This window comes from Orbicella franksi, chromosome 7 (genome assembly GCF_964199315.1).
Source record: "Orbicella franksi chromosome 7, jaOrbFran1.1, whole genome shotgun sequence".
NCBI classification, from domain to species: domain Eukaryota; kingdom Metazoa; phylum Cnidaria; class Anthozoa; order Scleractinia; family Merulinidae; genus Orbicella; species Orbicella franksi.
In genome coordinates this window covers 20,121,325-20,141,799 of record NC_138151.1, presented here as the reverse complement: position 1 = coordinate 20,141,799, position 20,475 = coordinate 20,121,325, and the positions used below count along the sequence as shown (strand labels likewise).

Below are 20,475 nucleotides of genomic sequence, written 5' to 3'. Positions count from 1 at the left end.
ATCAGGAGAAATGTGAAGCTCTCAACAAAAATTTATGCAAAGCATGCAGTTCCAGGGTGAATGTAGTCTGAAACAGGGTATCGATTTTTGGCTCACCTCTGAAACAGGGTTAGGAAAAATCATATACTTTGGTCTGACAAAGGACAAGACTCTCAATGAGTACAAATTTTCCAGGAGCCCCCTCCCTCTGGGTTCAACCACTATCAAGGTGGCAAAATACAGTTGTTGATATCTGTGTTCCATTCAACATTTTTCTAAGACCGTTGACACTTTGGTTGCCAAAAATGACAAGATGCAAGGTAACAACACAGACTTTTTGATAGTTTACCTTGCATATGTGTCATTGCCATGGCAACGTGGATAAATATAAACAGGACTTTAAATTCAGTTTTGTTCATTTGCAGAAAATCTATTCACTAGATTTCCTTCATCATAACACATGCAACAATTCTGTAAGCGCTCACATGTTAACACTATTTTATAATAATAGCTTAATATAGTTTTTTTTAATTATCCTTGATGAAGGATAACTGGAATATATAGAATTTCCTCTGTTAGGTTTCAATTTTTTTTTCAATACTCCAAATTTCGTGAAATTCTAACAAGTAATTCACGCGAAATAGGCATATTTTCGAGAAAGCATTCATAGCATTCCGACACAGTTTTTTTTTTACTTTCTATGCAGGCACTGCATTTGAATGGTTTTTTTTCTGGGACAAAGAAAACCTGAGAATCGCAGGGTTCTTTGCATCATTACTTCTTCTAACATACTTTTCTAACTATGAAAGACTAAAATCATCAATACACTGTGTCGTTAATGAAGAAACAAAACACAGATAGTGCAGGCATTGAATTATCATCTACCAAACATTTCACTTGCATATGATTGCTCTAAACACATCACATACAGATATACACCAGCTAAAAGTAGGGAATATGCAAAGGATATTCCCCCGTTATCAAAAGATCCTGCCTACTGCAAAAAAAAATCTTCGCTGTGGCTATATGTCCGGCAGCTGGACAGGTCTTTTAAAATACTCCATGTCCAGCAGTGAGACTTAGAGATTTTTTATAAAGTAAAACAACATTAAAAGAACATTGTGACAGACGACCCCAAGAGGAATCGAGCCTGGGTCGTCCACATGGCAAGCGATGCTCATGACCACTGCGCCACGGTAACTGGCCTGCAGCTTTCGGAATTTTTTAAGTATATATAGTGTTACCCTTAACATTATTGAGGGCCAACTGTAGAAAGACTAACCAGAGAGCTATTCAGGCTAACTGGAGTGCTTTTCAGGCTAACCGGAGTGCTTTTTAGGCTAACCTAAGTGCCATTTAGCCTAAACTACAAAAAAGTGACGGCTGGTCATTTAAGGTCCAGTAATACGGGCAACATTTTTCTTCAACTTGTCTCGCAACACTGTTGCATTGCAAGTTGAAACACATTCTTGCACGTATTACCATGTTTGTGACCAACTTGTCTCGCAGTAAAATATAGTGTTGCAAGTCTGCAGAATTCTCCAGGTATAATTGGTCAATCGTGTGTAAATAAAGAGGGTGCCTTCTTTAATATAATTTAGCACTTCGACAAAGTTCCAGTTCATCCTCTGGCTGTCATTTTCTTCTTAATTTTCCGTGCCAGCGAAGTTCTGTCAGTATGAAGCTCAGTGTCGTTTCAGGTAGCTAGGCGAAAAGTGGTATTTTTGCAACAGTTCTTCCAGGCCTTTTGCCTTTTTTCCTGCTTGTTTTGAAGGGACAAAGGAGGTGTCCCAAAGACTATGATAGCCCTCAATGTCTTTGTACAGGGCAGCTTTATGACTTTCCAAGAGTTACTGGTCTACCTCAAATTCACGCTCGTCTTCACCGTCCCCCATGTTTTTTTTTTTATTTGCTGCGTTGCCAAGCTTCGCGACATCCAATCACAAGTGTTGAATTCAAATTTGTTGCAAGACAAGTTGTAGCTTCAGTTGTAATATGAGCCGCAAAACTAAAATTTGTTGCAGAAAGTAGAACTCGAGTCTACTTTGCCTCAACTTGCAACACTGTATCTTGCTGCGAGACAAGTTGGTCACAAACGTGGTAATACGCGCAACAATGTGTTTCAACTTGCAATGCAACAATGTTGCGAGACAAGTTGAAGAAAAATGTTGCCCGTATTACCGCACCTTTAGGCTATGTTATAAATCTCGGTATACCGGGTGCCAGGCTCACCAAAATTCACACTATGGTGGAAATAGTGAAGTATTCAGCCATATAAACAAGGATTTGATATCATTAAGTGAAAATAAAAATAATTTTGACTGCTGGACATGGGTATTTTGTAAAACCTGTCCAGCTGATGGACTTATAGACACAGCAAAAACATTTTTGATAGTAAAAATATGCTTGGATATTCTCCATGGGCATTGTCTGTTCCTCAAAACTCACAATTTTCATCAAGCTTCGCTCACGGAAAACTGTTCGCTTCTGGGAGCAGTTATGTCCTTGCATATTTTCGCGCCAACTGGTGGCTATTGTTTGTCAGGTTCATATTGCGCTGCATGATCACGTTTTATATTACTACTAAGTCACGTTAATTACTTCAAAAGATACTTTAAAGTAATGTTTGATTAGCTGAGTGACCTAATTTTATTCATTTAACACGTGTGCGCCACGGAGACGTTCTCACAAAGCGGAAAACATGAAGGATCAAATTATAAGCTTACAAGTACTACATATCGTACACGCGCATGGAATGTAGTGGCTTAGGTACTCTAAATTATTACGCACGAGCTCTAGCTGTGCAGTTAGGCTAGGCACTTCTTACCATTATGCTAATGCAAATAGTTATTACCATTATGCTTGTGAAATTAAGAAAATTAAACCGAATATGAAAATATTAATGTAAGCTTTCGTTTACCGGCTGTGAAATTCGTCATACAGGACCATTACATACATGTAAGCTTAATATCAGATTACTTCAATAAACTTCAGCTAGATCTGCTCCTTAATTAATAGTGAAACAAAACAATATGATTACCAAAATGTCAAACGTGAAAGGAAAGAAGCCTGAACTATAGGACTCGGTAAACTGCTATGCTGCTTTTGTGACAAATCCATTGTCTCAGCTGGCGGGAAAGATACTCATGTCAAAATATCATCATTCAAATCTGTGTTGACGTGATCCGACCTTGGAATCGACCCGAATAGTTTAACTCGTTTAATAAATTCTTCGGCCAATTAATCCAGGTGAACGGTAAAATCATCGAGGTCGACCCCTGAATCGGCGCGCGAGAGTTGAAAAAAAAGAGACCTATCCAGGCCCTCAAATAACAGGGCCCAGGAACAAAATTGTAATGAAGACCCTGCCTCGTTCGCAGGCGTCCCAAAATATTCCGAATGTTGGGTGGGGTTGAGCTTGAGGTACAGATTTATCATGCCGGGGTAATTTTTCGGAGCATCGAGCATAATCCCGGCATAATGAACATTTCTTTTTCAGCACAAGGAGAATAATAATAACAAGAGGCCTAGCGGCCTTAACGCGGATGGTTTTCTAAGAAGGTGGGCTTATCAATTATGGACAAGAGAAAATGAGGTGATCATGGTCTCTTGTCATGGACTATCTGAACAGCCTCGGGCCATTGAATTTTTGTGGCAAGAAGTCTGGGCATTTTTTCTGTGCGAAGATTTTTTGGGGGAAATTTCCAAGCCCCCCACAAACAAAGATTTGGCTTTTGTGACAGCTCCTTTTTCCTTTATGCTACGATGACATTTACGACGTCAGAAGCGAAAAACAAACTTGCGGTCACACGATCTTAAAATATCGGGAAAAAAGAAAAATAAACACAAGAGTGAAGGGAATTTCTCACATATAAAAAGGATCCTTATTACCTGTGTTATCTTGGCTTGATAGGAGTCACATAATGAGAAAAAACCAGAGATTTCCCTTTACGCGTTAATAGGTAATGCCGACATTTTCAGAGAGTTGTAACCAAACAATTACCGTAAAGCCAGCAAATTCTTGGGATGAACATCTTGAAAATCTCGTTTCAATACAGCACTTATACTGGAAAAGGAGCACCTTTTCGTTCAGAAATAGATAAAACGACTTCGAGCAAACAAATACGCTCTTTCTACGTGAGAAAAGAAATCAAAATGCGGATCATGTATCTTATGGGGAGCCTCGAATTACGGTCATTTCGCCCCCAGTCAGTTCGCCCCAACCAAGAGTCACTTCGCTCCATAATCGAAGTCACTTCGCTCCATACAAGAGTTACTTCGCTCCATGTAAGAATTTAGTGAAATTTGTCGTTAACTTTTTGTTTTGATGTTGGAGTTGGACTGATTTTGAACTTATGTCAGTTCAGATTACTTAAAGTGGTACTATGACGAAAATCGCACCTTTCCTATCTAAGCCATCTTAAAACATAAACAAGAAGTCTGTATCAGAAGAAAAATGCTGTTTACTATTTTCAAATATCTCTTTTCGTTCCAGAGATATTCAAGTTTTTAAATATGCAAATTAGCTAAGTGATGACGTCATACACTCAACCAAATTTTGATCAAATATGATGAAGAAAGATATCTCAGCCAATTTGTATTAGAAATGTTTGATACTTACTTTGCAGTAAGATTCTACTAAATGTGCTCCACAATACGAACTTAACAGTTTTGTTACCATGGTAACATACTGGGTTCCAGACCTCCCCAATATTAAAGGCTTTTCTGCCCACCTTTGGCATTCCATTTTGATATTTGCTAATGGTGCCTCATATGCATGATCCAGCAAGCATAAATTTCTGTTAGCTCGAGTTCATCGCCTCGTTTAACGTTTTTCGAGCTGAAAATCACTAACATTTTGAAATCAAGTGGGTGGGGACTGGAAAAGAGTGAGTTGCATTGGAACAGAATGTTATATAACCGTAGGTGTGTTTCCTGTAGAACTATTAGCCTACCAAGTTTCAATGGTCTTTGTTGTAAATTGGCCAAGATACCTCTATTTAAATACAAGATATAATATTGGGTCGAGTGTATGACATCATCAGTCATCTTATTTGCATATTTTATGAAGACAAGCAATAGACTGCAAGGCTGATACTACGTGAAAAACGTTTCGAGACACCAACAGGACAAGAACCGATAAAGTAGGATCGCAACAGTGGACAGCTGTTTCGCCCTTCTTGGGGCTCGTCAGCACTGTGTAGCGAAGATATGTAACGCCAGCCCAACAGCCAACGCACATAAATTGCAAAATGACCCGTGCACTATATCAAGTTCCGTCAGAAGCATATCACCTAGAAGCGTTTAACTTCCCTTATCTGTTTTAAACTATGCTGCCGATTATTCCCGACCAATGAAAATCACTCTTCTAATTTTTGCCCACATAAGGAAATTCTGCATAGCGCGCTCTTCGCGAACTCCTCGCGTGAATCTCTCGCAAAACAAACCTGTTCAAAATGGCGTCTAAAGCGAAGAAGCTCCCGGTTATGAACATAAGGAAGATTTGTGCCTCGGGAAAAGAATTGAGAGAGGAAGTTGTATTTGAAAGAGTTTCTGGTGAGTTGGCAGAAACCTTCAAGGTTTATCTGGACTCTCGTGCTGGCGAGTTTGAATCGATAAAACGTTGTAGCAGTCTGGTTTTAGTAATAAAAAGGTCAAGTGAGAGATTTTTTGATTTATTCAGTGAAAAGGTGAAGTTCTCCCGGGACAAATACGCGGTGCTTCAGGTTAGGTGGTACGAGTATGTTAGGGAGTTATTAGGCAGCGAGGAAGTTAGGAAGATAGTTGAAGACAGTGGCAAAGATGGTGATATTGTACGGTCGATTGTTTCGTGTTATCTGGAAAGTTTGTGGAATGTTAATTTGCAGTATGTCATGGGAGTTCAGGGAAATGGGAAAGCAAAAATGTCCGAGGTTAGGCAGTATCCATGTAGGTCAGAAGATAAGGTTTCGCTGTTAAAGCTTGGGTCTGCTGCGGCTGTGAGTCTTCGAAAACGGCTTCGCAAAGTCCTCAGTACAATGAGTAGTCGAAAGTCCACCCAATCTGTCAGGAACATCCTTGTCAAGCAGATTGCAGCCATCGATGTTATGGAGGACAAGAAGAAAGAAAGTTTGCCCGGGTTCATTAAAAGTTTGGATGAAGGGAACTTGTTTGTTTTAAAGTTTGAATGTATTCCCTTTCTCGAGTCATTCTCGAAAGTTTTTTCAGACGTGGTAAACCATGAGGGCTACAACTTGCTTGGTAACAAGCTCTTCAAGGTCAGTATCAAACCTTTCGTTTATCAGATCTACATCATTTTCTAGCTTTGTAGTCGTACGGTTTACTTGATGCACTTACCTGTTCAGAGATGTTTCTTAATTATCAAATACTTCTGTTTCAAGTTTGCAATTGTACCCAGGGCTACAGCTGATCCATGGTTTTGGTTTTGTTTTGAAATAGTTATTCTGTTATCAACATCTAATAGGCTGGCAAAGAGACCATCAGGATTGTGTTGAGGAAAGTTATAACCAAATCATAATGAATGAATAGCGTTTTGGTCTGTGTGCGTAATTTACATTGTGTAAATTAGGTAAGGCAGAAACAAATGTCGCTGCAGTAGCAATTCAATGTCCTGAGAGTGAATTCTTTAATCTGAAAAGCAATTTGACCTTTGCTTTGTGACTTCAAAAATAAAAGTAGTCCTGGAAATGACTGAGGTTTTATTTCATTTGTAAGTATTTTTATAATCTATGCACTTTCTTGGGGGACTGGAAACTTCATCAGGGTTTTGCTCAAACACTGGGAGTGGAGTCGAGAACAGAAACCTCAAAAGGGGAACCAAGAGAGAAGTGGTCACAAGAAAGCTTATTAAAGACCAGAATGTCAGAAGATGCACATATATTTTGTACTTTTTAAATTTTATTCATCTTAATGTTAATGGTACTTGTCTATTGCAGGTTGCAGAGCAACATGTCAAAAATGACAATCACACTAAGAGAGCCTTTTTAACTGTCCTGAGAGTTAACACCCAGATCGACAAGTAATGCTAAGGGAAAAACTCAAGGTCCAGTTAAAAAAATAAGACCTTATGTACAATATTATATGGCTTGACATGGTGTGGTTCATCAACATCAGGGTCATCATTGATGCCATATGCCCCACTTCGCAGGGTTGTGAGATACTTCACTGCCTTTAAATTGGCACTGGCACCATCACAGACTACTACCATGGTTTTAAACCCGTGGATATGGAAAGCATGGATGCTGGCCATCAGGCATGATATTATAAATTTGCTTTCCATTCCCTTCTGGCTGCTGTAGTAGGGTCCAATGACATCAAAGTCACTAGTGAGGTCACGCCACAGAAACTGCAACTGGTAAGATGCCTTGCATGCCTTGGGAGCTCTCAACTCCTCATAAACATCCTGTAATGATGCCATGTCCTCTGATGTCATTGCATGACCCACAAACCTTTACAGAAAATTTACAACAACAACAGAAAAAAACAATATCAAAATAAGCATTGACATGCATACTAGGTATATGTACATTTACGCGTGCAACCAAGGATTTGTTTACTCTCACCAAGTCACAAAGTCTTGCATTAACCACCAGTAGTAACCTACTGCTCTAAGTTTACATTATCTCACCCATTGTCTGCACTGTTCCAGTGAACCTTCATCACAACTTTGACCTCGTCAAAAATGGCCACACCTGTGTGCATTGGTTTTGGATGACCCTGTTCTACTCTTTCTTCAATGTATGCAGTATATGACTTTCGAGCTTCCTGTAGATGTTGAAAGTTAGTACCAGCAGGCTGATAGTTTGCAGAAGTGAACTGTTTGATCGCTGACAATGACGGGAGCTGTAAAATACCATAGCTCTTTAGGGCATTGTATGCTGCTGGACTCCTCGTGAAGACTGCAAGTGCAATACGATAGGTAATTGCACTCCAGCGGTTACCACTTTTTCCAGTTCCTGTTATGGAGGATAAGGCCTAAAATGAATGTACAGTGTAGGCCTCCCAGTTGCTTTGGAGAACGAGGAAAATTTTTTTATAATATTCAGAGAACAATGGAATTCATTAACAGGTATCAATGTAAGTGCAATAGACCGTTTTCAATATATCAAAAATTTCAGCTTGGCAGTGAGGCTTAAAGGACACAAACGAAGGGGCTTGAATGACATGTTTATCCATTTCTATTGTTTGTGTCCTCTAGGCCTCAATACCAAGCTGAATTTTAATATGTTGAAAGTGACGTATTGAGGATTTACAACACGTGTGATATGTTTAAAAATTCTCTCAAAATTGCACGAGCGTTTAGGATTGCAATTTGAAAGACTTTCCAAATATCACGAGTAGTGTAAATCGTTAATTGTTTGTCTTGAGCTCTCATACTATTACTCATTTATTTTAAGACTGAGAAAATTTCATTTAATTTGCAAATTAAAAATTAACGATAAATTTGCCTGCTCTCAGAGATGAAGTAATTTTCTCCGACATGTAATAATATCAACAATAAATATAACCGCGTTCAAACGTTTCCTTTAACTCAGCTGGATCTGCATAGCTTTACGAAAAACCGGAAATTTCAATTTCAAAAATTTTACTTCAACAAAAAACATTGAAAGCACTTAACCATCCAATCTAATGAAATAGTGTGAAAGTTCCTTGAGAGAATCGCGCTTGATTACTTGAAAATAACTGTAATTAATAAAAACAAACAAAAAGTAACTGGACTTAGTGTTGACATTCTGATCCTTCCAAAATGCCTGTCTATCCTTAACATCCCTCATCCAAATTGACCGTATGATCTTCCCTTTCCCTTGTGTCTCGGCTTCCTCGAAAATATCGTGTAGATCTTCTTGAAACTTGGATGCAATAGTACCGGTGATTTCCCGCATTTGATTGGAAAACTGGGGGGATAAAGGAACTTGAAGTTGTTTATTCAACCTCTTTATTTCTCGTTGAAGTCTTCTAACACCGGAAGTCACAGCTCGCCATCGTCGTTTCTGACTCTTAGGACTGAGAAATCTCCAATTACACTTTGAAGACTTCGAAATACGCCCTGCTGCATTTTGTTCTCGTTTCTTCGACATACCTTTCAACTCGTGATGAAGCTTTTCGCAGCTGCGACAGACATTATACTGATCTGAACCAGGCATTTGTTTCCTGTTTTGCGGCTTGTGTAACATAAAACAATTTTTACTGTCTATGCGATCGAAAGGAAAACCCCAGGATCTTTTCAATGAAGAGTGTTCCTTCGTGGCTACCATAGTCAATCCCGGACAAATCACATTCTCGGTACTGACACGAAAAAGGTAAACAAGGTCTCGATCGTGTTTCAGCGTTCCTTTTAAGACATCACGAAAGAGAACTTTTACCACGTAGTCCCCATTCGCAGAAACATGAATTAATATGGGGGAAACATGAATTGTTAATATAAAACTCTTGTCCAAACGGGAGAGATCCTTTTCCGACACGCAGCAATGTTTACCGTCTGAATAATCCCAGTAACTAACTTGCATTTCAGCGGTTTCCGAGCCGACAAACGCTTCCACGCGCTGAACCCAGTCAAATTTATTTGGTGTCAGAGATGCCGGTGTTGCAGAAGAGGTGTTTTCCGTTGCAGACTGGTCATTTTTGAAGCAAGTTTCAGGTGTTTCGGCAAACCGTTTCGGTGCAATTGGCGTCCAAACAACAGTTTGCAGGGCACGGAAAGGACCCACGTTTGTCGAGGTGGCCGATCGTACATCACAATTGGACTCTTTTTTCACGCTGGGATGGTGTCTCGGTCTCTTAGCGGGCAGCAAGTTTCCCTCTTCGTCGAATTTAACCTCTGTGAAGGTCAGCTTTCTTTTAACCTTCGACATTTTCAACAACAAGAAGATCTGTTAGATCTTATAACCGCGCTTTTAAAATTTAACCGTTTTCTTGGTACTACAGTCGCAACGCAGTGCATATTCCAAAGCAATCTTTGATGATTCATTGATTACTGTAGACATCACAGCACTTGATCAACACAAACTCCACAAACTCTATTATCGCACCATCAGTCGTAGCCGTTGCGACATCTCCGATGACGTAATAGTCTTAATCTGGAACTTTCTTCGGGATATGTATGGGCATGAAGATACGAACACTATTACAAACCGCTTTCTTTCTTTAAAGTCACGATTAAATTTAATTGTTTTTTCCCCTTGAGTTAAGGGTTAGCAAAGAAGTCACACGAGTCACATAAGTCAAGAATTGCGTTATCTACGGCTATCTTTACTACGGTGGTTATTTCCCTACCAATGACGTAATCTTTGCACGTTCTGACAAGTTCTTTGCTTGGCTTGCAAATATTCAATTTTCCTTCCGATCTATGAACTCGCGGCGATGTAACAGTCAAAGGATTTACTTCATTTGCCTAAAACCGCAAGAAATACTGGCAAAATTACAAATAAATTAATGACCGTCGCTTCTGCCGAAATAAACTTGTAAAGTAAACACGATCTTATTTGTCACGTAGCAAAAGTGAAAGCTGCAACGTCAGCGCATTCCATGGCTGACGTAATACCTTTTTTCAGCGTATTTATTATTCCCTTTAAATCCAACGCTTTGATAAAACGAAAAGAAAATATATTTTACCCACAAAAAGAAAACAATATCCGTAAAATTGTCCGTGTATTTATGTTTTAACAGCTTCTGGCGGAAAAACATCACACGTTGCGTGACTCAAAGTTTGGCCGAGCGGAGGTCTGCGTCTGGTCACCGACAAAAAAAAAAAAACAAGAAGATCTGTTAGATCTTAAAACCGCGCTTTTAAAATTTAACTATTTTCTTAGCACTACAGTTGCAACGCAGTGTACATTCGAAAGTAATCCTTGATGATTCATTGATTACTGTAGACATCACATCACTTGATCAACACAGACTGTACTATTGCACCATCAGTCGTAGCCGTTGTGAAATATCCGATGACGTAATAGTGTTAATCTGGAACTTTCTTTGGGATATGTATGGGCATGAAGATACGAACACTATTAACAACAGCTTTCTTTCTTAAAAGTCAAGTTTAAATTTAATATTTTCCTTGAGTAAAGGGCTAGCAAAGAAGTCACACGAGTCACATAATTCAAGAATTGCGTTATCGACGGCTATCTTTAGTACGGTGGTTATTTCCCTACCAATGACGTAATCATTGCATGTCCTGACATGTTCTTTGCTTGGCTTGCAAATATTTCATTTTCCTTCCGATCTATGAACTCGCTGCGATGAAAGAGCCAAAGAATTTACTTCATTTGCCTAAAACCACAAGAAATACTCGCAAACTTGCAAATAAATTAATTACCGTCGCTTCTGGCGAAATAAACTTCCAAAGTAAACACGATCTTATTAGTCACGTAGCGAAAGTGAAAGCTGCAACGTTAACGCATTCCATGGCTGACGTAATACCTTTTTTCAGCGTATTTATTAATCCCTTTGAATCCAACGCTTCGATAAAACCAAAAGAAAATATATTTTACCCACAACAAAGGAAACAATATCCGTAAAATTATCCGTGTATTAATGTTTTAACAGCTTCTGGCCGAAAAGACATCACACGTTGCGTGACTCGGAATTTGGCCGAGCGCAGGTCTGCGTCTGGTCACCGACAAAAAAAAAAATAATAAACCACGGGTAAACCTAGAACCGCGCTCGGCCCATGGCCGCGCGGTTAACAAGAAGATCTGTTAGATCTTATAACCGCGCTTTTAAAATTTAACTGTTTTCTTAGTACTACAGTCGCAACGCAGTGCATATTCCAAAGCAATCTTTGATGATTCATTGATTACTGTAGACATCACAGCACTTGATCAACACAAACTCTATTATCGCACCATCAGTCGTAGCCGTTGTGACATCTCCGATGACGTAATAGTCTTAATCTGGAACTTTCTTCGGGATATGTACGGGTATGAAGATACGAACACTATTACAAACCGCTTTCTTTCTTTAAAGTCACGATTAAATTTAATTGTTTTTTCCCCTTGAGTTAAGGGTTAGCAAAGAAGTCACACAAGTCACATAATTCAAGAATTGCGTTATCTACGGCTATCTTTAGTACGGTGGTTATTTCCCTATCAATGACGTAATCTTTGCACGTTCTGACAAGTTCTTTGCTTGGCTTAAAAATATTTAATTTTCCTTCCGATCTATGAACTCGCTGCGATGTAACAGCCAAAGGATTTACTTCATTTGCCTAAAACCGCAAGAAATACTGGCAAAATTACAAATAAATTAATGACCGTCGCTTCTGCCGAAATAAACTTGCAAAGTAAACACGATCTTATTTGTCACGTAGCGAAAGTGAAAGCTGCAACGTCAGCGCATTCCATGGCTGACGTAATACCTTTTTTCAGCGTATTTATTATTCCCTTTAAATCCAACGCTTTGATAGAAAAAAAAAAGAAAATATATTTTACCCACAAAAAAGAAAACAATATCCGTAAAATTGTCCGTGTATTTATGTTTTAACAGCTTCTGGCGGAAAAACATCACACGTTGCGTGACTCAAAGTTTGGCCGAGCGGAGGTCTGCGTCTGGTCACCGACAAAAAAAAAAATAACAAGAAGATCTGTTAGATCTTATAACCGCGCTTTTAAAATTTAACTGTTTTCTTAGTACTACAGTCGCAACGCAATCCATATTCCAAAGCAATCTTTGATGATTCATTGATTACTGTAGACATCACAGCACTTGATCAACACACACTCTATTATTGCACCATCAGTCGTAGCCGTTGTGACATCTCCGATGACGTAATAGTCTTAATCTGGAACTTTCTTCGGGATATGTACGGGTATGAAGATACGAACACTATTACAAACCGCTTTCTTTCTTTAAAGTCACGATTAAATTTAATTGTTTTTTCCCCTTGAGTTAAGGGTTAGCAAAGAAGTCACACAAGTCACATAATTCAAGAATTGCGTTATCTACGGCTATCTTTAGTACGGTGGTTATTTCCCTATCAATGACGTAATCTTTGCACGTTCTGACAAGTTCTTTGCTTGGCTTGCAAATATTTAATTTTCCTTCCGATCTATGAACTCGCTGCGATGTAACAGCCAAAGGATTTACTTCATTTGCCTAAAACCGCAAGAAATACTGGCAAAATTACAAATAAATTAATGACCGTCGCTTCTGCCGAAATAAACTTGCAAAGTAAACACGATCTTATTTGTCACGTAGCGAAGGTGAAAGCTGCAACGTCAGCGCATTCCATGGCTGACGTAATACCTTTTTTCAGCGTATTTATTATTCCCTTTAAATCCAACGCTTTGATAAAACGAAAAGAAAATATATTTTACCCACAAAAAAGAAAACAATATCCGTAAAATTGTCCGTGTATTTATGTTTTAACAGCTTCTGGCGGAAAAACATCACACGTTGCATGACTCAAAGTTTGGCCGAGCGGAGGTCTGCGTCTGGTCACCGACAAAAAAAAAAAAGATCTGTTAGATCTTATAACCGCGCTTTTAAAATTTAACTGTTTTCTTAGTACTACAGTCGCAACGCAGTGCATATTCCAAAGCAATCTTTGATGATTCATTGATTACTGTAGACATCACAGCACTTGATCAACACAAACTCTATTATCGCACCATCAGTCGTAGCCGTTGTGACATCTCCGATGACGTAATAGTCTTAATCTGGAACTTTCTTCGGGATATGTATGGGCATGAAGATAAGAACACTATTACAAACCGCTTTCTTTCTTTAAAGTCACGATTAAATTTAACTGTTTTTTTCCCTTGAGTTAAGGGTTAGCAAAGAAGTCACACGAGTCACAATTCAAGAATTGCGTTATCTACGGCTATCTTTAGTACGGTGGTTATTTCCCTATCAATGACGTAATCTTTGCCCGTTCTGACAAGTTCTTTGCTTGGCTTAAAAATATTTAATTTTCCTTCCGATCTACGAACTCGCTGCGATGAAACAGTCAAAGGATTTACTTCATTTGCCTAAAACCGCAAGAAATACTGGCAAAATTACAAATAAATTAATGACCGTCGCTTCTGCCGAAATAAACTTGCAAAGTAAACACGATCTTATTTGTCACGTAGCGAAAGTGAAAGCTGAAACGTCAGCGCATTCCATGGCTGACGTAATACCTTTTTTCAGCGTATTTATTATTCCCTTTAAATCCAACGCTTTGATAAAAAAAAAAAGAAAATATATTTTACCTACAAAAAAGAAAACAATATCCGTAAAATTGTCCGTGCATTTATGTTTTAACAGCTTCTGGCGGAAAAACATCACACGTTGCGTGACTCAAAGTTTGGCCGAGCGGAGGTCTGCGTCTGGTCACCGACAAAAAAAAAATAACAAGAAGATCTGTTAGATCTTATAACCGCGCTTTTAAAACTTAACTGTTTTCTTAGTACTACAGTCGCAACGCAGTGCATATTCCAAAGCAATCTTTGATGATTCATTGATTACTGTAGACATCACAGCACTTGATCAACACAAACTCTATTGTCGCACCAACCACGGGTAAACCTAGAACCGCGCTCGGCCCATGGCCGCGCGGTTAAAAAAATAATAAACCACGGGTAAACCTAGAACCGCGCTCGGCCCATGGCCGCGCGGTTAATAATAAACCACGGGTAAACCTAGAACCGCGCTCGGCCCATGGCCGCGCGGTTAATTATTTCTTAATTAGTGTTGCGGTTGTTGCAACTTTCCTCACGAAAGCCTGCGTGTAGTCCGCGCGTACACGACATGTCCACGGGCTCTCGCTCGCTCCATATTAGGAAGTTAAATTTAATTGGTTCGGAATAATCGGCAGCATTGAACTAGAGTTAAACGCTTCTGGGTGATATGCTTCTGGTACCGTACTTTGAACTATCTTGCGCCCCGAAACACGCGTTGCCACATCACATGTTTCGGGGCGCAAGGAGACAAAGTGTCAAGATTGGAGATTGTCAAGATTGTCAAGATTGTCCTACGTTGGCAGCGTTTATCGTATGCGGTCCCTTGCATATTTTATACATTTTTCAAACTTAAATATCTCCGGAACTAATGCAGATATTTGCAAACGGTAATCGACGTTTTTATTCTTTCATGGAATTCTATGTGATACACCTAAAAAATCACGGGGTAAAAATTTGATCATAAGTGGATGTGAATAGTACTTGCTAATCGTAAAGAGCAGGGCACGAAGTTCCCGGTGTTGTGATCTGGTCTTTGCCCATTGTGCTGTTGAAATGCTCGGAGACATTAGCTGTTAAAGATACTCTACAATCCGAGGGTAAATAAAGTATACTACTACCACCACCGCCACCGCCACCGCCACCGCCACCGCCACCAGTACTACTAGTACTACTACTACTAATCACCTCGGAGTTAACCAATCGTATTCATTGACATCTTTATAACTCTTTAAGAGCTGTAAGCTAACTCTTCAGTCATTGTTTGTACCTTTATAACCCAAATGGACCGGCAAATTGTCGATCCCCGCCTAAAGATAATAGAGACCTTAAGCAAACACTTCAGGCGGTTAGGTGGAGGCGGCGATGGCCGCGCGGGAGTTGGGTTGAGACCGCCTCCTCTTGGCGCGAAATTAGAATATTAAGCTTTCGTAGAAGCGGCGGCGAGCAACGGCTGTTTTGCTTTCGTTTTCAGTGGTCCAATTTGACTTTGTTCGTGGATTTTACGAGCATAATGGCAACTTTTCGAGAAGTCCGAGACCTTCTAGCTGTTGCATGCTTTGAGGACATCATAGACGAGGATGAATTTCTGTTGCTGAGGGATCTACACACGTCGAAAAATCTTTACTTTCCTTACGAAGACTGAATCAGCCTTGTCTTTACTAGTGCAGCCAAGGTCACTGGCCTCTGCCTCCTCCCATTTTCCTGATATTTCTTCCATCAGAATATTCATCTCGCTATCTTCGATGTCAACTCCACTCAGTTTCGCCTTGAATTTGTCCAGTAGTAGTTTGAAATGTTCCTTTACGTTTTTCCGCTTCACCTGAAACTTCACGGAGGTTTCGTCATTCAGACGATCCGTGATGGCATTCCATACTTTTCCTCGATCTACAGTCCTTGGTTTGAAGATCCATGGTTTTGAAGCTCTGACTTCTTTCGCTAGGATCAAATCGTGTGCTTCTGTCCATTCCATGATCGAGCTAGAAGAGAGAAAACAAAAGCTTATTAAAAACAGGTCCTGTCTATCGATTCACCTTTCGGAAATATTCCAAAGTTCTGGAGACAAATTGGAAGAACAAAATAGCATTTTGTACCAGCAAGTACTTGCAATCTAAAGTTTTAAAGTCTACAAGACGTGAACATCACTCCGAACAATGTGAATCCAGGAAACTCACCCATTTCTTTTGCTTTTCTCTCCTTCGCTTGCCATCTTTCTTCTTCACTCACACCTCCAATGTGAAGTGAGATTTTCGCTGTAAAGCAAACGAAATATCAAATATTTGCAAAAAAAAAAAATACAAAGAGAGGTGTCAAAAAACATTTTTTAACTTTATAAAAGAGTTTCTGTGTATTTTAGGTGCTACAAATGGGAAAATAAAGCGACCGTCTCTCGAGGCGGCCAAACCTACCTTTCTCGCCGCCGCCACTGTTGGAAGACGCGGGCAACACTCCACGTGATTATGCTAATTAGGTCGAGAGCGGGAAATTTTACTTCCGGTTGGCGTCCACCTCGCCGCCTCCAGTGTTTGCTTAAGGTCTCTAATTATACAACGTGGCGATCTCTTCGCAGCCGTCCAAATCGTAGCTAGACTCCGAATTGTAATGCTAGATGAAACAGTTCTTTCACTTAAAGTTCTTGTCCAGTTTTGATAAAATATGAATCACAAATAACCCGAAAATGTTTTGACTGCCCTCGAAGCTCAGTCAAAAGTCTCTTGAGTGTTTTAGCCCAGTTCCCGAAGTGACGTCACTAGTAGCCCGACCCAGATCCCACTTTGCGCGGTCGTGAACATAGAAATTACATGTTTAATGTAGAAACGCAGGGATTTTATCAATCGAGATAATTTTTCGCTGAAGTAATCAGGGAAACTAGTAGATTTTATCAAAGGAAAAAATTTGGGGGGGGGGGGGGGTGTTAGTGGCACTTTAATTATACCTACTATCCATATAAAAGGTACATACACATCTGGGTAGTCACCTCTGAGCGAAACGCGCGGGCTCCGAGAAGGGTCAGTGTTTGCTCTGGATTCCTGGACGCTCTCGGCGACTTTGTAAGATGCGTCTTCCTTTGAGAGGGTTTTTTCTATATTCTAAAATGTACTCTGGTAGTCCTGGTTGCTGTTTTGATATATGGTGCAAAGAGAAGATGCAAACATCAATGTCGAAGCACTCGAAGGTAATTTTATCAGCAAGGCGTCGGGACGTAGTTATTTGTCACCATATTGGCACCAGTGGAGCTGTTCATAAGCATCGTATGGATATTAAGCATCATAAACATAAGTATGGAACTTCAAGCAGCCTGAATCCTGGAGGAGATAAGGTGCTTTATCGCTTTAAATGGACAAAACATTTACGATTCATTTCTAGAGTGAAGATCTTCCACGTGGCAGTTGTGACAAGTCTGATATGGCCCATGAGTTATTGGTATTTCAATGGTGTGATAACACTCGCTCACCTTACTTATGCCATAACAGGGGCTACTGGTACAACGGCTGGGTTGGTTGTCTTGAGTTATTTTATCCGCCGTGTTGTTGGAGAACTCTCTTTTGACGAATCCACTCAACAAGTAACAATTTCTAGTCTGACTTTTTGGGGAAATCGTTGCAATAGAACATTTCCTCTTGCGAACTTGGTTCCACTCAGTGACTCTGGAATCAACTTGAATAATACATTTCACCGGCTAGAGGTTAATGGCTTTACTGATGTGTATCTCATAAATTTACAGCATTGTAAGATTCTTCATGAGAAATTTTTTAGTGTGATAGGGGTACCTATAGATGAAATTAGCCAAATGGAAACTGGACTTGCATCAAAAAAGTAGCAAACTTCTCTGAGGGTCTCTGGTTTGCTGCACTCATGTTGCATCAGAGGCCTATCACTGACATCACCACTATAATGGACTACCCAAGTGTACTACCTTAAAATAAAGACTGCTACTCCATTCTTCTGCCCCATGGAAGGTTACTGGAAATTCTAAGGGGTTGAGGGGTCCAAAAGCCTCCAGTGTGAGAAATGGATATTTTCTATAATGACAATTGTCGTCAGTATGTACAGTAAGTCATGTCTAATGGATTTTGTAGTTGGGCTAGTGGATTCTGTCCTTTGTTGGCAAAAAAAGTCTTCTGTGGAAATTGTCTAGGATTTGCTTGGGGCATTCAAATTTTTACAGAGGTACTGCCAGAGATTATCCTCATAAAATTTTTTTGTAGAGTTAGTGAGAATGACTTTTGGGCTTGTGTATCATAATAATTTACACCTTGCCTGAAGGGTAAGCTCAAAAATAGTTTGAAATACACCCTGCTTACAAATAAAAGGGGACGTTGTCTATTCAAACCAGCCAGTTAGCTGGGAGAGTGCTCAGATTACTCCAGTTCTCCTTGGTAGCACTCTGCTGATGTGTACTCAGATGAAGGGTTCGCACTCAAAACATCAGCTTCACTAAGTTGCTATGGCAATTAATTTACCTTTTTCAAGTTGATAAATGGCTAAGTGGCATTTTAAAGCTGTGCTTATTATATTATGCATGACATGTGGTGAGTACTTCATTTTGCAAGGCAACAGATCAGATTTAGAGTCAGGATGGTGACTTTGAGTATCAAGGCAGGACCTCAAGTCAGGATTACAAGATAAAAACCGGTTAGCTTTTACTCCGACCTACTTGTTGACTTGCCTACAGTTAACTTGCCCTGCAGTTTGCTTGGAGTTAGTTGATTGGGGTTTACTTTCACTCTGTTTGCTTGTGGTTGGATTTCATTTGTTGATTAGTGCAATACTCTATATAGAGAATAATACATGGGCTCGCGTAGATATGGACTTTCTCTTCGAGTGTTCAACTTGATATCTCATGAGTGAGCGCTGCCAGTGAACGAGTGAGATACAAAGTTGACCACAAGAAGATAAATTCCATATCTATTAGCAACCTGGTATTATTTTATTATATAAACATACTAATGACGTTTTTGACGATTTTCTGAAGATTTCTGAACACTTTCTGAACACTTTCCGAAGATTTCCAAAGATTCTCCAAAAGTTGTCTGAAGGCCAGACAAATGTTTCCGAACATTTTCCAAAAATGTCCAAAGATTTCCAAAGATAACTGATGATTGCCAAAGATTGCCAAGGAAGATCCGATGATGTATTGATCATACAGCAATACATTTAAGTACAGTTTAAGGGATTCATGTAACCATAACAACCATAGTTTTCATTTGAAAATAACATGTTATTTTCATGTGTTTTTGCGCAAAAGTTCACCTGGTATTTCATTGGTGTTTATATTATATAATAAATAAATTTACTATGTTTGGTTTGAAAATGAATATTGCTTGATATTTAGTTTATTTCAGTTACCCTGATTCTAGATCCTGACCTAATAACTTGTCCTGAAATGCTCACTCAAGATGCTAGCTTGAATTCCTGAATTGAAGTTCTGCATTCACTTGATAGTTTCATTGATAACAGGTAATACTGACTTAAGATCCTTACTAAGGATTCCCATAGTTAAGCAACAACATAATGCTAACCAATCTGTTGTTGAGAGTGACATCATCACTACATAATTTTGTGTACTACTTTTGAGTCTTGTAAAAATGTTCACACCAATGCCCTAAATATTTCCTGCTAACAATTTTAAAAATATGTTTGTTTCTTTCATTTGAATATCTGAATAAATATATAATTTAAATATTCTCCCTTAAATCAAGTTCTGTTTCTTATGACTTTGATGCTTGCATGGGGGTGATGATCTCAATTAAACACTCTGAAATGCCTCGTGATGCACACAGTTCTTTATTCAAAGAAAATAATTGCCAAAACAATAGAACAACCCTTCATTCCATTTTTTGACATCAAGGTGACACTTGGCAAAACTTTCAACGCATATGAAGCGAAAATTATTTATTTGCTTGTACTTTTTGCAAAAGATATCCCTGGAAATAGATGATTCCAAAGTTTGATATTTTTAGTATGGCAATTGGCGATTTTACAAGCCCCTAAGTTGGGCATTTTGCTTCTTAAATGTTCATGGGAATAGGAGTATCCACTGACCTCACCAACAGAGAGTTATACTAAATTTGTTTACGCACACCAAGTTCTGGAGAAATTAGGTAACTGGCAGTTTTACCTTTGGGTGTTTGGCAATGACCACAGTTTGCTCCCGGAGTTTGCTATTAGTTCATGAAGGTATTTGGTGAGTTCACTAGCGTCTTCATGTTAGTTTGCCAATGACACGTATCCTTGTAGTTCAAGAGTAGAAACTTTTGTACATATTATCAATAATGATGATGATGATGATGTAATAATAAAAATAATTTTTTAAATTTTAATTTGATGATAATCCAAC

The 20,475-nt window shown here is 39.2% G+C and overlaps 3 protein-coding genes across 3 annotated transcripts in view; 1 reads left to right on the top strand and 2 right to left on the bottom strand.

Moving 5' to 3' along the window:
• The window catches only part of LOC145492254 (ATP-binding cassette sub-family C member 4-like), a 67,005-nt gene extending 62,745 nt beyond the window's left edge, over positions 1-4,260 (bottom strand). Inside the window, exon 1 of the mRNA XM_081471628.1 lies at positions 3,020-4,260. Coding sequence (XP_081327754.1) covers positions 3,020-3,099 — 80 coding nt within the window. The 5' untranslated portion in view covers positions 3,100-4,260. The remainder of the gene's footprint in view (positions 1-3,019) is intronic.
• Positions 1-20,475, bottom strand: part of LOC145492515 (uncharacterized) — a 137,684-nt gene that overhangs the window by 25,985 nt on the left and 91,224 nt on the right. The gene's annotated exons all lie outside the window — the stretch shown is intronic.
• Positions 17,150-20,372, top strand: LOC145492892 (transmembrane protein 186-like). Its single transcript, XM_081472268.1, has one exon. The coding sequence runs from the start codon at positions 17,191-17,193 to the stop codon at positions 17,953-17,955; it is 765 nt and encodes a 254-aa protein (XP_081328394.1). The 5' UTR covers positions 17,150-17,190; the 3' UTR covers positions 17,956-20,372.

Coding starts and splice junctions, on each gene's coding strand:
- LOC145492892 (XM_081472268.1), top strand. CDS start 17,191: ATGCGTCTTCCTTTGAGAGGGTTTTTTCTATATTCTAAAATGTACTCT.